This window comes from Quercus robur, chromosome 2, assembly GCF_932294415.1.
Source record: "Quercus robur chromosome 2, dhQueRobu3.1, whole genome shotgun sequence".
Taxonomy (NCBI): Eukaryota; Viridiplantae; Streptophyta; class Magnoliopsida; order Fagales; family Fagaceae; genus Quercus; species Quercus robur.
This window is the reverse complement of record NC_065535.1, coordinates 50,757,134-50,770,849: the sequence shown is the minus strand read 5'-3', so window position 1 is coordinate 50,770,849 and position 13,716 is coordinate 50,757,134. Positions and strand designations below refer to the sequence as shown.

Genomic DNA, 13,716 nt, shown 5'->3' with positions numbered 1-13,716 from the left:
TTTCCATACTAGCAGGATAAGAATACGAAGAAGGATCTTTGGACGTAGTATGCAAGCTCTTTCCATGTAGGGAGGCATGAGTGGAGAACACGTAAATGGTGTGGGACTAAGTGTACTCCTCTGTCAGTACTAGGTAACCCAACGGGAGGTTTCATACCTAATGACGAATGTAGGTGAAGGGTGCAGAAGCTGCTACGTTGTCATCAAAACCCAAAGGAGACCTCCAACCCGACATGCCCTTTTATCCCAAAGGAGACCTCAAACCTGAAGGTCATTTCCATCTCGAAGGACAAACTGAGTTAGAAAAATTCTTGCTCAAAACATTCCCTATCAATTTCCATAATCGATGTAGAATTGAGAAATAAGCTTAGATGCAACATTGAGAAAAAAGCAGTGCCACTACCAATGGTTACATTCATTTCTACTTAATTCCTTCTATTTTTTGTTCAGTCTAGTATTGAGAGAGATTTTCCTAGGGTACTAAATGAAAATCTACTTCACTAAGATAAAATAAAATAAAAATAAAAATAAAACATTGTTTTCTATGCAGATTAACTAGGATATTGAAAAGCGCAAAGATTTGCTGCAAACTAAGTTGTAGCAACTCCTACAAATGCACACATGTCAAGTGGCCATTTGGTGAAAAATTCAATCTTGACATGGAAGTATTCATTTAAATGTAAGCCTAGAAAAGTGTTTATCCAAGGCATTGACACATGCATTTTTGTAGGAGTTGCTGCAACTTGATTTGTAACAAATCCAAATCCTATTGAAAAAGAGTATAATTTATCTTAAATCTTCACATTTATCTAGCAAAGTTACATGCGAAGGTACACGTGACCTCAGTATTCTCCAATTTTTATTGACAACACACTGATTAATGGAAATATATTTCACACTTTTGGAAGAAATTTACGCCATTATACAATATCATACAACTGTTACATATGCTGTATTGAGGACCCAATCTCCTCTACCTAAACTGCTCGGAGTATAAACTTTAGTCAAATAAATCAATTTAGAGTTTCATAGACTATATTCAATCTACAACACTCAAACTGCAAAACTGTTGTTTGGTCTTCCCATAACATGAAGAATTAAAGCAGGGATCAAGACCAAGCTTCAACATGGTACCTGCCAGCCTTTTCCAGAGTCCTAAGCCACCTCACAGCAGATTCCCTTGGAAGCCCACCTTCCTTGGATACGATATCCTCAAAGGCCAACAATACATCAGAAGGCATTTTTGTAGATGAACCTGCAATGTAGATGGCAGCCCCCTCAGTCAGCAAATTCCAAATCTTCTGACTGTTTTCCCGCACCTTATGCTGCACATAAACCTTCTGTGGCTGGTCTCTTGAGAAAGCAACAAATAAACCTCCACCTTTAGCTTCTGAAAGCACCCCACCATTTTGGGTAAGCGACAACCAAAAATCTCTGTATAGGAAGTCACCATCCTCATTTCGGCAACCAAAGAAGAATAGAACTGGAGCAGTTGCACTGGATTCATTTTGAATCGCTCTTTCCTCCACAAATCCACGAAAGGGCGCACAACCAGTTCCGGGTCCAATAAGAATTAGTGGAAGTGATGGTGGTGGAGGAGAAAGGGCACCTTTCTGAAACCATGCTGGAATATAAATGCCTGTTCATGACAGAAAGTATGTTAACAGGTAATACATGGTTGCTTAAACTCAAAATGTGCTTTGGTAGTTTCATTTATGCCATACTTTGTTCAGGATCAAGTTTGGCTAGCCATGTTGAGCACAGACCACTTCGCTTCCTTTTAAAAGGTGTCATCCATGACACTACACTGACAGTTAAATGCACTTGATTGGAATGAGCTATAGGGGATGAAGATATGGAGAAAGCCCTGGTTTTCAACAGCGGAACCAACTGCACCAGCCATTCAAATGGCATTTGGACAGACGGAAAGTCCTCTAATACCTATATTAGGAAAATAAAATCACTAATCTCACGTGGAGCATGTAAGGAAAAAAAAAGAGTAACTTATGAAGATGGTTTGGATTCTTCAGATAATTCATAATTTTAAGTTTTAACAAGCTATTTGATGTCTAAAAAAAGATTTTCTCTAAAGCCCATATAACAGGATAAAAAGAAAATTAATTAAAATGACATTTTCCCTTATATTTTAGGAATTGTAATAAGACGACAATCTGTTACACGAGAAAGCACCAATTGTATCACATCTACATGGGACTGCAGGCGTAGAATGTTCAGTGCTCCCAAATTTGATTCCTTTAATTATATAAGAAAGACAATGCAACAACACAATACCATCATGCAACACAGAAAATGTTTATCAAGTAACAAAGGAGGGAAGAGTGCAATGCACTAATTTGACATCACCTCAAGAACACTTCTTCGTTCCTTCTGATTGTATTGATATAGATCATCTCTTCCTTCAGGTGAAGAAAAATATTGAAGTTTTTCCTTTTCATGTGGAGCTGTTGCAAAATAACTCATGACCTGCAAAATTGATCTTATTAGTATGGAAGTTAAACAGGAGCACAAAAATCTTCCAGAAGCACAACCAGTAGAACTTCAGTAGCATGGAGAAACAATGTTTAGGATGAAATATGCTTTGCTTAATTTTTCTCCTCTAAAACATGGAAAGATTTTGAGGACTTATTACTCATAAGTCTGATTAGCTTGTGACCTGTGCTATGCATGTTGTTTTTATTTATTTCAATTTTGTAAATTTATGATTTTAGTTCTAATATTTGTTCAGTTTAACAAAAATGAACAAATAATAATGTAGTTTATTTAAAGTGATAACATTAAGTCCAGAATTTCTTGTAAATGAAAATAATAAGCAAATGAGAAAGTATCAATACCCAAATTATTTTGAAATGCCAACTTAGGGTGAATAATTTGTTTCAAGAACCTTAGTTAAATCAATTATATATATATATATTTTTTTTGATAAGTGAAATCAATTATATTGAATACGTATATAGCAATTGTAATCAAATTTATATTAAAAAAAATGTAACATTTAAAAATGAATTACAAATTAATTAGGCATATATATAGCTACAGTAATCCAATGTGTATATTATTAACTATAGTATTTGGTACATACTTTTTTATATACCATGGTAGTATGTACTTTTTTAATAAGTACAAGTGCTGTAGGACAGCCTAGGTTTCACCACCAAACAAAAAACACACTTTTAACTAATGAAATTTTATTAATCAAAATAGTCTGACTAAAAATAAACCATTTGGAGCTATTATAGAGCTTTTAGGAAATAAAGAGATAAGATAACATCAATGAAAACTAATCCTAGCTTAACTCAAACTACTAATCCATGAAAGTAGTCTAAACTAATCCAAATACATATGATAAGATAAATTCCCTCCTAAGATAAAGGAAATAAAAAATAAAAAATTCCAAAGTAATATGGTTGTGCTCTCGCATCAACAAGGGTCAAAGGCATAATTGGTTCATTGAAGGTAATAATATATATATATATATATATATATATATATATATATATAAAGGAGCCACCCAAGTATACAGGAAATATACTAACAATCAGTTACAAAAATTGCATAAATCTAATAAATCAACAATAGAAAAGAAAGAAAGATGCCTCAAGGCAGTCAGTTAGTCCAATAAAGTTTGGAAAAAGAATAACTTGAGATTAGACATAAAATGCTCGGTATCTTCAATTATATTATTAATTAATTTTTTTAATACAAAATATTTATAAAAAAAAATGATATGAGGCGGGAGTCCAAGCCTTAACATAAGCACATAGAATACTTTAGACCTACTTTAACAGCTAAATTTCCTCTAAGGGGTTTGGGTCAATTGCAAAACACCCCCCTCCCTAAGGTTTTTATATTTGCCATATTGACCCTTGAGACTATCTTTCATTAGGTTTTATGGACGGAAAAAACACATTACAGTCACAATACTAGTGGTGTGAATCAGTTACTAAGTCTTCTTAATGTGTTTATGTGTTTATGTAATGGTCACATGATTATCTGTTCATAAGAACTAACAAAACTTAGTCCTAGGGGTTAATTTGGCGGATATAGAAACCTCATGGAGTAATAGGGAAGAAATGAAACCCCGGGGTTGTTTTTCATTTCACCTTATTTTTAAATATTAGTAAATTGAATATACTTCTTTCTTACTTATCAAAAAAAAAAATATATTAGTAAAAATATTAGTAAGTTACACTCGGGCATGTTTCTCTAATTTTTTGTTTGGATTTTATATTTATATATAAAATCCAAAAAATGAAGAATTTTTCTTGTTTTTTATTCCTTTGTGCTTGTGAGAATAGCACAACTTAGTTTACTAGTATTTTTTATTTTAAAAAATGTTACTAGTATTTTATTTTATTTCTTAGAGTCAAGGCTATTTTAGTAATTTAGTAATTCAATAATTGAGATGGAAGTTGACGAAGAATTGGGATTTTAATATCCGTTTGTTTTATCATAAGTTACGTGGTTCATCTTCCATTGTTTTTCCTTGGAAAGGTATTTGGAAGGTTAAGGCACCCCGGTGTGTCTCTTTCTTTGTTTGGGCAGTCGCATGGGATAGGATTCTCACGGGCAATAACTTGCGGAGTAGGGGCTTTGATTTTTTTGACTGGTGCATTATGTGTCGTTGTGGAGAGATAATGAATCATTTATTGTTAAATTGTGGAAAGGCTCATCAGCTGTGGAGCTATGTCTTTAGAACTTTTGAGATTTCGTGGGTTCTCTCAAGGTCGGTGGTAGATTTCCTCTTTGGTTGGTGGAATTGGTTGGGGAAGTGCTCATCTAACATTTGGAATATAGTTCCATTGTGTTTGATGTAGTGTATTTGGAGGGAATGCAATCGGCAGACTTTTGAGGACTTGGATAGATCCAATGACTAGTTGCTTGCTCTTTTTATTGGTTCTCTTTATGATTGGTCTAGGGCTTGGAGACTCACATCTAATGATTTTTTCCCTTTGTTCCTTAGCTCTCTCTCTCTCTCTCTCTCTCTCTCTCTCTCTTTGTAATTAGCTTCTCTTTTTTGTTTCTGCTTTTCTCTCTTTTGTTGTAATCTTTGGTATGCTTTGTGCTCCCTTGCATAAAGCAATTTTTTGAAGTTACATCTTTCTTACTTATCCAAAAAAAAAAAAGACAATCTATGGTTTGATTATAATACCTAATAATAAACAAAGCCTTGGTCTAAAGTTTGATTGATTAATAAGATTTCTTTTTGAATCTTCCAATGGTTTGGTATTGACACTGGCAACACTAGGTGCTAACTTCTTGAGATTTTGTTCTCTCAAGCTTGGTACTAATTCCTAGGTTACCTATCCTTTATTTTTTTGGTTCAATTTTATTGTTACATCATTTTCTTTTCTCCAAGGTCATTATTCTATAAGTAAACATGCAATATGTCCAATTATGAAGTTAGAACAATTTCAAATATTCCCTTTCATTACCGGTTAATTTTCTTGGGAGTATGAGTAGTACAACTAAAACTCATAATAGAATGCTAAAGATCAATACCCATTGCCCAACATTATGATGAAGAAAATTAAGGAAGCAAGAACATGACATGTAATATAAGCCAGTAGTTTTCTGAAGAAAGTTCCCACTTAAAGCAAAAAAAGAGGGACAAAATACACATGAAAGAGTTCAAACAAACAGGGTTCTTACCTCAAAAAAATAGCGCCGAGGAGGAGCTGAAGCAACATCCATTGTCAACTCCACAAAAGTTTTTAATTTGATCGGAACATTTGCACTCGTATGAGTATGAAGAAGGTGATTGTTCATCTCTTTAGGATGGACCTATAATCATGTAAAATTTTCAGCATAAGAAGGTTGAAACACGTGACATCTACTAGACAGATACAATATCATCAAAAGAAATAAGACAAGTTCAATAAGTAATGTTTCCACAAGATGCATCAGCAAAACAAAAAGGTGCAGGCAATATTGAAAAGCAAGAGACATCTCATATACACATAGCCTTAGCCCAAAATTTTGGGGTTGGTCCCAAGAATCCTATTTTGCCAGTTATAGAAAAAACCATATTCTTGATATTTTCAGCCTTCTTTCACTATATTGATCAAATCATATCTTGTTACATCCACTCACCCATGTCTCACACACACACAAACCATCTCAACCTAGTGCTCCCATTGTCTGCAATTTTAGTGCTTTATTTCTAATTATACCTTTTTTTTTTATCTCAACGTTTTGTTTTTGGTGACCTTCATTCACTGTACACACTCCTAAACAGCCAAAAGTAATTTATGTATAACACACAATTATGCATAATCACCTAGTATGGTTATGGTTTCTATGAGATTTTATAGCTATGCATTAAACAAACATCCTGAAAATATTTTCCCACCTTCATCCTGCTCATACTCCATGCCCAATTTTATTTCTTTTTTCCTTTCAAAATACCTGTAGCAACAAATAAAGAAAATGGTTGTTCATGGAACCTAACCTAAATCTGCAGATTTCTCTCATTTGTTCCCCTAATACACTAAAATCAATAATAAAAAAAACCTTATTCCCAAAACCTTGTGGTCAGTTATGGATCAGCCACAGGTATTCTTCTTTGTCATTCTATCGAAGAATACGTAGAAGAATAAATATCCAAAAATCATATTCCATCATTTCCTTAAATAACATTTCAATTTTTTACTACTTTTACCAATATTATTTAGGTTTTTCTCTACTTCTTTTCGTTCCCTCAACTTAAATCAAATCACTTTTCTTTTTTCAATAGTGTATTGACATACCAAACCATCTCAAGCAAGTCTTCCTCATCTTTTCATCAATAGGACCCACCATCATCTTTAAATGAATTTCTTCATTTCGTATCCTATCTTTCTTTGTATTTCTACTTATCCATCACAACATTTTCATTTTAGCCACACTCATTTTATCAACTTGTTACTTCTTAATTGCCTAGAATTCAGATTTCATATATTCTATCCAAGCCCATTAATCTTTAGTGGCTTTAGTTTAAAATCATCCTCCCTAAAATCAAGAAATGCAATAGGCAAAACACCTACATGCATTGATATACAAATAACAAACAATGTTTTCAAAAGATCATACTAAAGTTCAAGTCTCAGCCTCAAATTACTCAACACATTAGGAAGAAATATTCAATCCATTACATGGGAACCCATTCCAAACATATATGATGTGGTTCCTTACTTCCAACAGGAAAAAATTATCTAAATAGACTAAATCTGATCTTTTTATATTTTTTTTCAGACCTATTACCAATACAATGTAGCAGCCCAAAATTTGTATCAATCTTTCATTATATTATACGTGGACCAGAAATATCATAGCAAAATCATCAGAAAAAATTTGGGTCTTCCACAATGGACTGTCATAAGTAAGATTTCGAGTAAGTGTTTACAAAATCTTCTTTTTTCTAATTTATCAAAATAATGAGTCACCATTTTCTTTTCAGATAAGTAAAAATGAGTCACCATTGATATTGATACATCTTTGATTGCCAAATATTCGGAAGTTCCTCCATTCAATCCTTTTTCTTTCTTTGTATAGTTTGATATCTTGTTCATACACATCTTTTCTTTGTTTCTCAAACCTATAGTGAGTTATAAAAATTTCGAAAAGGCCAAATCTTTGATGACTCCATCATATATGACTAAGTTGTGAAAACTTCTAAGTAGGTCTCCTACATCTGAACTGAATTCTACCTGGTTCTTTCTTTTCTTTTCTTTTTTTCTTTTTTTGATAGGAGATTCACTTAACTGATTTCTAGGCTATCTGAGCTTGCTAAGTTGAACAGATACCGACTTTAGACCTGCTACAAATGATCAATTTTCAGGGCACTTACTCTTGAGTACTTCTGATATTGTGATATATTTTCATGAAGTTCAGAATAATTTAGGACTAAAAATTATAAGTTAACATCCATTGCTGAGTAGTATAAGGTCATTCCCATGAATCCCATCATAAAAAAATCAAATTACTCTAAAATTTGGCAACAAAGATGCACCAAGGCAAGTTCATCACATGTACATGTTTGCATACCATGGTGATAAAGAATTTGTATCATAACTGCACTTCACATCTTCAATCTACTATATAATTTTCTTTTCTTTCCACTTCTACCCTGCTCCACAAAACACACATTTTGGGTCTAAATATCTTATTCTTTTATGTCCTTTTTGTGGAAATGGAATTCTTGTACATGCCAAATATAAAAGAGAGTAAATTCTGATCCCAGGCAGGAGCACTAAGGGGAAATTAGTTGCCTACCCTAAGAGGCATCCAGCCCATACAAAATTGTCCATTAGATTGGGTTCTAGGAAAGGATTATCTGTGCAAACGATATAGAGAAAACAATATGTTTTTTGAATTCCAGGGAAGGTCGAATAAGGTTGGTATTTTTGTGGATATAGCTGTGTATTATGGTGGAGCTCGTTGTGGTTGTGTTATGATACCTGCTAGTTCCAACTGTTCTGGGTGGTGCTTGTTTACAAAAAAATTAGATAGATTCTTATCAGGTGCAAACATTGTATGGGTGGAAGGGAGGACTTCCGATGATGCTGTTGGTGGTGGTCCGACGGATGGCGGTGGACAAAATGGGAAGAAATCTTTCAATTATGGTAACCAGAAGAAGTTAAGGAATTTTGAAAATACTGGAGTTATTTTGGGGCATAGCATGATTAAGGGTGATTCTGCCGTTACAATATCTAATATAAATGGCAGAACCACACATGAGTTTATTTTTAAGTTAACTACTACCAACTTGGCACTGAGGGTGTTTAAATCAGATAGGGGAAAACGAGATGTATCCTGGATGAACCCAAATAATTCACACATGTCCAATAAAAGTGGGCCTGATGTTTTAAAAAGTGAATTTGAGCATGACAAAGCCCAAGTGGCTAACTTGGGAGGAAAGGCCCATTTGGAGGTTTCCTATCCATGTGGTTTGGGTGTGAGTGTGCACAGCGATCAGAGTGAGAGTGTGGTGGGCAAGTGTTCAAGGCTACCGATGGAGTCAGTAGTGGTATCGGTGGTGCCTGAGGCTCTAATTCCCGATCAAGCTACGAAGCTTCTCGCCTCCAACCCGGTTTCGCATCCCAATAGGGAAAGCAAAAGTTTCTCCGAGGTCAATCCAAGAACCACGGTGGAGCCATGGCAACCTAGGTATCTTGAAATTGTGGGCTCAAGGTCAAATCCGGTGATGTCAATACAGTAAATCAAGCTTCTAACTGGCGACGATCATCTTGCTTCTTATGGCCATCTTCATCGTCCTCAGTGGAAAGCTTCAAATCGTTTTTCTCTCTTGTCAAACTTGTATAGGGAGGGGGATCCTTGGTCTGAGGAGGAAGTGGAAGATGTGTTTACGAAGTCCCATCCTGAGGTTAAACGATGGTGGTGCTTCCCAAACAGATACGATGTTTTCGGGGGTTGAGCTTGTAGATAGGTTGCAAAAGGATCGGAGCTTCTGCTTCTTCCATGGGAGCAAAGTGGAGCTGACTCTAGTGTTTCTAGTAGTGGGGAGCAAGAGAGTGGTCCTCTGTAGTGTGTGCCACTGTCTCGGTGGGATCCTAAGGCAGTTAAGGATAAGGTGCTGACCAGGGTTGATGAAAAGGGTGAACAGTCTAAATGGGTGTCCACAATGATGAGAAGTTTTTGCAAAATGGTGGGTTTTCCTATTGTAAGACATGAAGCTCAGTGCATGGCTTTATTTCGTTTACTGGAACAAGAATGTCTTGAGGTTGTAAATGATGGGTGTGTTCAAAGACCTATTAAATTTGGCCAGAAAGGTCTTTAGAGAACTTCGGGGTCTAGTATCCAGAGTAAATTATGATGGGTCCTCTTCTCGTAATAGAGGTTCATCGAATGGTTTTAGGGCTATTGGTAGTTATAAATGACTTTAAGACTCCTTTCTTGGAATGTTAGGGGTTTGAATAATCCCCGAAAGAGGGAGGTTTGTAAGAATCTCCTTAAGGAATGGCAATGTGATATAGTCTGTCTCCAGGAAATTAAACTTTCTTCGGTAAATTCTGCTATTGTGCAAAGCTTATGGGGTAGTCCTTTCACTGATTGGGCTGCCCTAGATGCGGTTCAAACATCGCCGCCGGGGGGGGGTTCTGCTGCTTTGGGATAAGTGGGTGGTTGAAAAAATTGATGTGTTGGTTGGTCAGTTCTTAGTTAGTGTACATTTTAGGGGAGTATTGGATGGTTTTGAATGGGTTTGTACTGGCATTTATGGTCCAAATGCAGACCTGCATAGGGCTGCTTTGTGGGAGGAGTTATCAAGGGTGTGTATTTGATGGACCAAGGCTTGGTTTTTATTTGGAGATTTCAACATCATTATATCTAGTGAGAGGCTTGGCTGTGACTCTTTCAGCCCAGCCATGTTTGCTTTTTCGGATTTCATAGAGAATAATTTCCTAGTGTATTTACCATTAGATGGGGCTTCTTTCACCTGGTTTAGGGACTTCGAACCGAAGTCTATGTCCCATATTGACAAGACCTTGGTCTCTGCAGATTGGGAGGACCATTTTGGAAATGTGTCTCAAAGGGTGCTTCCTCTTGTTATTTCTGATCATTGTCCGCTTTTGGTGGAAACTGGTGGTGTGGGTAGGGGGTGTTGTGCTTTTAAGTTTGAGAATATGTGGCTAAAAGTTGAGGGTTTTGTTGAGAAGGTTCAACAATGGTGGAATGGTTATTGCTTTACAGGTTCTCCAAGTTTTGTATTGGCTCAGAAATTAAAGGCTCTTAAAGAAGACCTAAAGAAGTGGAATAAGGAAGAATTTGGTGATTTGGCTTTTAAGAAGAAGAGTTTGTTGTCTGAATTATTGGATTTGGATGCCAAGGATGAAATTTTGGGTCTTTCGCATGAGGAACAAGCTCGCAAAACACAGGTTAAAGGTGAGATCGAAATTTTAGCTTCCTTGGAAGAGACTTTCTGGAGACAAAAGTCTCGTGCTCTGTATGTGAAGGAGGGAGATAACAATACACGCTTCTTTCATAGATTAGCGAATTCTCATAGAAGAGCTAATCATATTAGTAGTGTAGGGGTAGATGGTATTTTATAGGAGGATGAATCTACTGTATGCTCTCAGGTGGTCCAATTTTATCAGGAGCTTTATACAGAGATAGACATGTGGCGTCCAACTATGGATGGGTTGGACTTTGCTTGTATTGGGGAGGATGATAGGTTGTCCCTTGAGAGGGAATTCTCAAAAGAAGAAGTCACCCAGGTTCTGGCAGAGATGGAGGGGGATAAAGCCCCTGGTCTGGACGGGTTCACCATGGCATTTTTTCACAAATGTTGAAGGGTTGTGGAGGATGATGTTATGGCTGTATTTAAGTATTTTCACAGGTATTCAATATTTGAACGATCTCTAAATGCTTCTTTTCTCACTTTAATTCCTAAGAAAACTAATGCTGTCAATATAAAGGATTTCCGGCCTATTAGCTTTGTGGGCAGTGTTTACAAGTTGCTGTCTAAGGTGTTGGCGAATAGGTTGAGAGTGGTGTTATACAATTTAATCTCGGAGACTCAAAATTCCTTTGTTGGTGGAAGACAAATTTGGACTCGGTGCTAATTGCTAATGAGTGCCTAGACAGCAGATTGAGGTGTCACTCACCAGGTGTAGTTTGTAAGTTGGACATAGAAAAAGCCTACAATCATGTTAATTGGGATGCCTTACTTTATTTGTTGAATGGGATGGGCTTTGGGTTGAAGTGGAGGGAGTGGATTAAGGCTTACATTTCTACCATTCGCTTCTCTGTTCTTGTGAATGGATCCCCAGCAAGCTTTTTTGGAAGTTCTCGTGGTTTGAGACAAGGTGATCCTGTGTCCCCTCTTCTTGTCCTTTTGATTATGAAAGTTTTAAGTCGGATTCTAAAGAAAACTAAGGATAGTGGTCTGCTTCGTGGTTTTCATGTGGGACCAATTAACTCTATTGGGGTAGGCATATCATATTTGTTGTTTGCAGACAATACCATTTTGTTTTGTGATGCTTCTAGAGAATAGTTGTTGTCCATTAGACTAGCTTTGTCTTGCTTCCAAGCTTTCACTAGTTTCAAAGTAAATGTGGGGAAGAGTGAGATTGTCCCGCTAGGGGAGGTTGGTAATATAGGTGCTTTGGCTAACATTCTCCGTTGTAGGGTGGGTAGCCTACCTATGAAATATTTGGGAATGTCTTTGGGTACTCCGTACAAGACTGCATCCATTTGGAATCCTATTTTGGAGAAGATGGAGAAGAAGTTGTCTGGTTGGAAGCGTCTATATTTGTCTAAGGGTGGTAGACTTACTCTTTTGAAGAGTACCCTTTCTAGCATTCCTACATACTACTTATCCTTATTTACCATCCATGTAACTGTGGCTGACAAATTGGAGCTTATTCAGAGGAATTATTTATGGGGGTCTTTGGAGGAGCGTTTCAAACATTCTTTGGTGGCTTGGGAGAAGGTGTGTTCACCTTTAGAGATGGGTGGTTTGGGGGTTAGGAAGTTAGTTCACTTCAATCAAGACCATTTAGGCAAATGGTTATGGAGGTTTGGCCAAGAAGGAACTCATCTCTAGCGGAGGGTTATTGCCACCAAATATGAAGAGGGTCAAGGGGGATGGAATACTAAAGTTTGCAGAAAGGCCAACGGGTGTGGTCTTTGACGTGGTATTAATGACAATTGGGAGAGGTTCTCCAAACATTTGGCCCTTATGGTGGATGATGGCTCGTGGTGGGTGATGGCTCTCGCATTCTTTTTTGGCATGATAGGTGGGTTAGGGATACCTCACTTAAAATGCTCTATCCTTAGTTATATGCATGTTCAAATGACAAGGAAGCTTGCATTTCTGATTTATTGTGTCATTAGGAGAGTGGGAATAATAGATTTTGGAACTTGAGCTTTTATAGGAATTTTCATGAGAGGGAATTAGAAGTTGCCTTCTCTTTCTTGGATTTCATTCAGTCTCGAATTCCGAGAGGCATTGGGTGTGATAGTCCCCATTGGTGTCTTAATGGTAATGGTAAGTTCGATATTCGGTCCTTTTAGAATAAGATCAGGGGTACCTCTCTCTCTAGCTTCCCTTGGAAGGGGATTTGGAAAGTCAAGGTTCCAAAAAGGGTGGCTTTCTTCATGTGGACCGCAGCTCATAGTCAGATACTTACCTGGGATAATTTGATGCTCCAGGGTCTCCCTTTGGCGAATAGGTGATGTATGTGTTGCTGTAACGAGGAATCTGTGGACCATCTTCTCCTACATTGTCATGTAGCTCATTCTTTATGGGTGCAAACGTTACAAGTTTTTGGGATCCAATGGGTCATGCCAGGTTCAGTGGAGAGTTTGGTGTTTTGTTGGAGTAATTGGTTGGGGAAATTTTCTTCTGACATATGGAATATGGTTCCTGGCTATTTGATGTGGGTTGTTTGGATGGAAAGAAATCAGCGCTCTTTTGAGGCTAAAGAGAAATCACTTGTTCAATTACAAGTTGCCAAAGTACTCTTTTTGAATGGGCTAGGTGCTGGGGTTCTTCAAACTATTCTTCTACTCTGGAGTTTCTTACTTCCCTTAGTATTGCCCCTTAAGTTGCTTTTCATTTTTTTTTGTTGCTTTTGGTTGCTGTTTCTTGTGTTCACCATCATGAACACCTTGTTTTTGTTGTTTTCGATTTTTCTTCATGATTAATATGATTCTTATTACTTATTAAAAAAAAAAATTGTCCATTAGGGGCACCTG

The 13,716-nt window shown here is 36.7% G+C and overlaps 1 protein-coding gene across 10 annotated transcripts in view; it reads right to left on the bottom strand.

The window, feature by feature from the left end:
- Positions 1-874: 874 nt before the first annotated feature.
- The window catches only part of LOC126713906 (NADPH-dependent diflavin oxidoreductase 1), a 36,868-nt gene continuing 24,026 nt past the window's right edge, over positions 875-13,716 (bottom strand). For all 10 annotated transcript variants that reach the window (XM_050413857.1, XM_050413858.1, XM_050413859.1 and 7 more), the window contains 4 exons: positions 5,671-5,802; positions 2,365-2,484; positions 1,725-1,941; positions 875-1,639 (listed from right to left, as the gene is read on the bottom strand). In XM_050413857.1, coding sequence (XP_050269814.1) covers positions 1,110-1,639; positions 1,725-1,941; positions 2,365-2,484; positions 5,671-5,802 — 999 coding nt within the window. In that variant the 3' untranslated portion in view covers positions 875-1,109. The remainder of the gene's footprint in view (positions 1,640-1,724; positions 1,942-2,364; positions 2,485-5,670; positions 5,803-13,716) is intronic.